This window comes from Corvus brachyrhynchos, unplaced genomic scaffold (assembly GCF_000691975.1).
Source record: "Corvus brachyrhynchos isolate BGI_N302 unplaced genomic scaffold, ASM69197v1 scaffold130, whole genome shotgun sequence".
NCBI lineage: Eukaryota > Metazoa > Chordata > Aves > Passeriformes > Corvidae > Corvus > Corvus brachyrhynchos.
The window spans coordinates 888586-894945 of NW_008236193.1; the positions used below are offsets into that span (position 1 = coordinate 888586).

Sequence of the window (6360 nt, forward strand, 5' to 3'; positions counted from 1 at the left end):
TAGGGAAAGGATGTACAGTGGTTGCCCATCTTCAGGGTGGCCCCAGGAGTTGAACATTTCCATGGACTCCTCACGTGTCCCACTGGGCTGCATCGAGGGACGTGGGCAAGGAACACCCCGTGGGGGGTGTCTCCATCAGGGCTGAGGGGCTGTAGTTCAGCTCAGCCCAGCTCCCACCCAGGGAGCACAGGGCAGAAGGATGCAAATCCCATCTGGGGTTGTGGATTGGATCAGGGGTCAGAGCTGATGGCAAAGCAACTGGTCACAGAACCCCAGACTGGTTTGGGTTGGATGAGACCTAAGGACCACCTTGTTCCATGCCCTGCCAGGGGCAGGGACACCTTCCACTAGACCAGGATGCTCTAAGCCCTGTCCAACCTGGCCTTGAACACTTCCAGGGATGAGGCAGCCATAGCTCCTCTGGGCAACCTCAGTCCTCACTCCCTCACAGGGAAAAATTTCTTCCCAATATTGGCCCCAAAACGTTGTTGGGGAGCATTTCCCTTTGCGTTCCTGCTGGTGGGGAGGCTTTGGGCAGCCATGTGGGCCCCCCATGAGAGCCCTGGGTTCCCCCTCAGCACTGGCTGTACCGGGTCAGGGCTGACCCGCAGGGCTCCGGGGAGCCCGGAACAGCGTCTGAGTCCTGGGTAAGGACACGGGGGCGGGACGGGGCAGCGAGTCCATGGCTCGGCCACACCCACAGCCTGTGCTGGCCACCGCAAACCTTCGGCGCTCGCCGGGATGGCCCAGCCGGGCCCTGGGCCGGACCGTGCGTCCCCGACACCCAAGGAACGGCTGCAGCACTCTAACACTGGACACGACGGGTACTCAGGGTTAAAGCGGCATGGCCGGGCACTTTAGGACCCAACCTTAGGCTCTCTAAAAAAGAGAAAAAGACAAGTTTTTAAAATCCTCCATGTTAGAGAAAAGGCGGGTTTCTGGTACGGCTTCCTCCTCCTGCGTGATCCGGAGGCACAGCTCGCTCGGCTCTAGCTACCCCCTGCGAGGTGAGCCAAAGCTGCCCGGAGCTGTGCTCGGCCCTGGCTGTGTCCCTGGCTACCCAGCTCCTTGCTGCACCCGGGGCTGGGCACTGACCCTGGCTCGACCCATGCGCATCCAGAGCGACCATGTCCTGCCTCTGGGATGGCACGGGGGGAGCCGAGGCGAGGGCTCAGCCCCTCCTCGCCCATGTCCCCGAGGGGCACCCGGCCCTGCCGCAAACTCGCCCCACTCGGCACCCAGCGGTGCTGGCACAACCGGCTGAGTTTGCAGCAGGCCAGGGTCCCCCAAAGCACACGAGGCTGTGCAAGACTCCCCACAAACTGCAGGGGTGGCTCATGGCCACATGCTTCTGATTTTGCCACCAAGGTGTCCCCTCTCCTGGCATGCTGTCACCCAGCGTCCCACTTTGCTCAGGCTCCCACAGTAATTAGGGGAGCAAATTGAGCCCTTCTCCTGGCAAGGTGGTGGCCCTTTTCCTTCCTGAGAAACAAGAGCGGGATGATTTTTGGGGCAAGCAGAGGCTGACACCACTGCTGCCTGGCTGCAGTTTGGAGTGGGGTGTTTTGCACAGCTCGTTTTGCTCCCCGAGCCCCCCACCCCCTCCCACAGAAAGGAGAGAAAAAGAAAAGAATGTTTACGCACCATGGGACTTACCCCGAAATTGGAGGCGGCAAAGCGGTCGGAGGCGTTGACGTTGCTGGAGGCGGTGGTGTGGGCATAGTAGGCGTTGATGTTGGCCAGCAGGGTGCTCATCACCGCCGGCACCCCAGGGCACATGTACTTGGAGGAGAGGCAGGCAAAATGCCTACGGAGAGAAGTGGCAGGTGAGGGCTTTGGGCCATGGGAGGGGATGCAGGGTTTGGGGTGCATGAGTCATTGAATCCAAAAGCATCCCAAGTTGGAAGGGACCCTCAGGGATCATCAGTGCAGCCCCTGGCCCTGCCCAGACACCCCAACAACCCCAGCCTGGGCGTCCCTGAGAGCGCTGTCCAAACGCTCCTGCAGCTCTGGCAGCCTCGGGGCCGGGCCCATTCCCTGGGGAGCCTGGGCAGTGCCCAGCAGCCTCGGGGGGAAGAACCTTTCCCTGAGCTCCATGCCCAGCCCTGACCCAGCTCCAGCCGTTCCCTGGGCTCCTGTCCCTGTCCCAGAGCAGAGCTCAGCCCCTGCCCCTCCGCCTCCCCTCGGGAGGAGCTGCAGCCCCCAGGAGCCTCCCCTCAGTCTCCTCTGCTGCAGCTGAACGAGCCAAGTGCCCTCAGCCGCTCCTCAGACCCTTCCCCAGCTCCGTGTCCCTCCTTTGGACACTCTCCAACAGCTTTGGATCCTTCTGATCTTGTGGTGCCCAAACTGGACACAGGACTTGAGACAAGGCTGTGCCAGAGGGTGTTGGGAAGGGGAGGGATGGGTGCACAGGTTTGGGGCAAGTCCTGGGGCAGGAAGGTGGGTGCCAATGGCAGCAAGCGAGGATGATGGGGACAGTAACCCTCCACCTAGGGGGTGGGTGCAGCCCCTCTGAACCAGCTGGGAGTAGGGGACTCACGTCATGGCCTGGTAGATGGACTCCACCCCATAGCGCATGGCAAACTCATCCACAATCTCCTGTGCTGTCTCATCAAAGTACACCTTCCAGGCATCATCCCCCTTGGCATCGGGGATCTTCACCACCCCGTTGTTTTGCAAATCCGTCACAAAGTGGAACAGGTTCTGGAGGTACAAATGAGTTCTGTGAGCTCCCCAGGGCGTGTGGTAGCAGGGTGGCATTGCTGGGGAGTGGGCTGTGCCCCCTGTGCCTGCCTGGGCTGCTCACCTCGTGCAGGCAGGTGTACTGAACATGGTAGGGAGCCACCTTCTCCTCGCCCTTGATCTCCACGCTGATGTGCAGCCGGATGGCTCCTGACACTGCTGACTTGTCTGTGCGCTTGTCTGTGGGTGCAGGGAGAGGGACAAGGCGTGAGGCTTCCCTGGAGTAACCCTGCTCACTGCCAGCCCCAAAGAGGGGCACAATGCTCTGGTACAGGGCCAGGGCTGAGGGGACACTCGGCACCGCGTGCAACCAGGCTGAGCTGGGATTTGCCCACATGTCCAGCCACTGGAGACGTGGCCTTTCTGTGCCTCAGTTTCCCCTCTGCAGGGGGCTGGTGTTCTAGAACCTCCTGGGTAAAGGGTTCTGAAAATGACCCTGGGAAAACACTTGTTCCTGATGGCTTTTGATATTAAGTGTTTCTAAGAGCAGACCCTGCTGCATCAGCCATCAGCCTATGGCTGGCAGCACATCCCCCCTGGAGCCCAGCACCGGGGGTCCCATCCCCAGCAGGATGTGTCACCCCCCTGAGCCCAGGGCGGGGGTGGGGAGCTGGTTACCGAGGTTGTACCAGACGTCCATCTCCCCGCTCAGGGTCCGGACCTCGATGATGGTCTGGCCCAGGAAGTCGTCGGATTCCCTCTTGAAGCGCTGCTTGACACGGGACTTGATGTCATCGTCCTCGTCCCACACACGGACCTTGATGCGGTCAGAGGAGTTATGGCACTCGCTGGGGAGGCGAGAAAGGGCAAGCCCCAGGATGAGCAGGGAAATCTTTCCAGCTACTCCCCATCACTGCTTCCCTAAACAAAAGGGACCAGCCCAGCACGGAGCAGGAACTGGGGAAGAGAGCAGATGCGGGGGCACCAACCCTCCCCGGTGGGCTCTGTGCCACAACCAGGCAGCCCAGCACAGCCTGGATCAGCCCCTGGAGTCACACCCCCATGGCACAAAACAGCACCCCAAGGGTCCCCAGCACCCCTTCCACCCTCCACGGGGGCAGGACGAGGCCCAGCTGGCTCCCCCACCCTACAGGGACATGGCAAGAGCCAGCACAGCCTGGCACAACCATGAGTGGCCAGGGAGGGGAATGGGGAGACTGGGGGTGAACTTACAAATGGAAATTCTCCTCCCAGACTGGGTTGAGATTGCCGTAGATAGTTTTAGTCCTTTTTTTTGTCTTTCCAACCTGGACAGTGACATAGGGGTCACTGGAACCTGTCTTATCCTTTGCTTGCAGGCCCTGGGCACAAACCACTGCAGCACAGCAGAGAGAACAGACAGAGAGAGAAGTCAGTGCCACAGCCTCACCAAGACCCCCAAAACAGACACCTGTGTCCCTACAGGGGCTGAAGCTGCCTGGCAGAATGAGGGGTTGAGCAATGGGGACATCCCCATGGTCCCCAAGGCTGAAGGTGACAGGTTGCCTACCCGTGATGCTGATCTTGGCTGACCATTTGGAGGTGCCATCCAGGACGCTCTGCTTGACCGCCTTCATCTGCTGCGTGTGCGTGGTCTTGTTGACCCCAAACACCTCCTGGATCAGCTCAAATATCTCTGGCTTGTTGCGCTCCCGGATCTTCATGCGGTCCTTGAGCACCATGATGATGTTCTGGGTCCGATCCTCTGCTCCATGCTTGGAGCTCTTCTCCGCTGCCCCTGGGAGAGGACAGGCATGGGTGAGATGGGGTGGGGGGGCTGGTGGTACCCAGGAGAGAGACAAGAGCTCTCACAGGTTGGAGTGGTGGGCTTGGGGAGAGGACAAGAGGAAACGGCCTCAAGTTGCACCAGGGAAGGTTTAGGTTGGGTATTAGGGGAAACTTCTTCCCCGAAAGTTTTGTCCAGCCCTGGCATGCTGCCCAGGGCAGTGGTGGAATCACCCCTGGAAGTGTTCAAAAAACGTGTCTCTGTGGCACTTGAGGACATTGTTTAGTGGTGACCACAAGGGTGCTGAGTTGATGGTTGGACCTGATAATCTTAAAGGTCTTTTCCAGCCTTAACAATTCCACAATTTTACAATTCCATGCATTCATTAATTCAAACCTGGAGGGATCTATCCCCTGCCCAGGATGAGTCTGCCCTGCCCAACACTTCTCCCATGCCCACGTCAGGAGCGGAGCTCTCCCGGGCTGCTCCCTCCTCCCTCTCCAAGGTGAGAAGGGACAAGGCTGTGGGCCCCAGGTCCTTACTCTGCAGGCAGTCGGCGTTGAGCAGGTCCTGGCATTTCTCGTGGCACTTGACGCCGCACTCGGCACAGCGCATGCCCTGCCGGGCGATGCCCCACAGCAGCCCCTCGCACTCGTAGCAGTAGGTGGGGGTGGTGGCCGTCCACACCTCGAAGTTGTGGGGGGTTGTGCAGGAGATGGGGTACACTAAGGCTTGCAGGGTCTTCTTGTAAACATGGTTTTTCTGTGCAGGGACGGGGGGGGGGAGAGAAATGCTGAAGCAGAGGATGTACTTGGGGACATGGTTTAATGGTGGTGGTGCTGGGTTGACAGTTGGACTTGACGATCTTACAGGTCCTTTCCAACCTCAATGATTGTGGATACAATATTGCTGCTAGCAAGAATTTTCTTGCTTCTTTCTAAGCCCCTGGGATATTTTTCTCTCTCACCAAGAGATTAGCAGAAGTTCTATAAACTATGAACACCTGTGACCTTGCAAAACTATGTTTATGGTACAGTAGAAAAATATTTTGACAATGGATGTTTTAGGATTTCTAGCCAATCCACCCAGGGGGTGGCTGATCCTTGTCCAATTAGACTATGAAGAAAAAAGTCTATAAAACAGTTTGTAAAATAACTAAATAAATCAATCTTGCTGCACAATTCCTGCCTGCTGGATCTTCTCTCCTCTCCTCCCTAGGCTGCAGGGTACAGTAATAAATGATCCCACAATTCTATCCCTGGATGCATCCATGAGCATCCTGGATACTCAGGCATCACCAGAGGATGCTGGTGGGGCACAGACTCTGCACCTCCACTGCTGGCCTGGCCCTCGAGGCTCAGTTTCCCCCTCCCAGCCATCCCCAACCCAGCCCACCCCAGCACCTACCAGCTCCTCATTGTTCAAGGTGCTCGAGGCCAGCGCGGATGTGATGCCCGCTTTCCTGGACTGGACCAGGGACTGTGGGAAAGAAAGAGAGTTCCCAGATCCAGCAGACCATGAGAGGTCCCTCCTCCACCCCCAGCTGGCTGTGAAACACCCAGGACAGACCCCAGTCCCAGACAGGGAGGGGTCCTGGCTGCACGGGAGGCAGTGGGGACAGCCCAGCCCCCACTAATGCCAGCACTGCTGTGCAGTGGGACTGGAACCAGTTCGGCAACCCATGGCATTCCCAGTTCAGCTCCAGTGCGGCAGAGCCTCTCACCACGTGTCTGAGACCCGGGGAAGATGGGGTGGGGGGCACTTACCATGGCCTGTGGGCAGCCAGGGCCAGCAAGGGGGGAATAAAGAGCCATTAGTGCAAACACTTCCCAGGAGAGCCCCTTCCCTGCCAGAACCGGTGGGAATTGGGGCAACACCCCCGCCTCCAGCACTGAGCAGTCCCTGGTGGTGGG

At 58.9% G+C, this 6360-nt stretch overlaps 1 protein-coding gene across 1 annotated transcript in view; it reads right to left on the bottom strand.

Moving 5' to 3' along the window:
* The window catches only part of UNC13A (unc-13 homolog A), a 32034-nt gene that overhangs the window by 15020 nt on the left and 10654 nt on the right, over nt 1–6360 (bottom strand). Inside the window, exons 14-22 of the mRNA XM_017738976.1 lie at nt 6214–6219; nt 5855–5926; nt 4990–5209; nt 4232–4459; nt 3916–4057; nt 3361–3530; nt 2807–2922; nt 2540–2703; nt 1657–1807 (exon numbers count right to left, since the gene is read on the bottom strand). Coding sequence (XP_017594465.1) covers nt 1657–1807; nt 2540–2703; nt 2807–2922; nt 3361–3530; nt 3916–4057; nt 4232–4459; nt 4990–5209; nt 5855–5926; nt 6214–6219 — 1269 coding nt within the window. The remainder of the gene's footprint in view (nt 1–1656; nt 1808–2539; nt 2704–2806; nt 2923–3360; nt 3531–3915; nt 4058–4231; nt 4460–4989; nt 5210–5854; nt 5927–6213; nt 6220–6360) is intronic.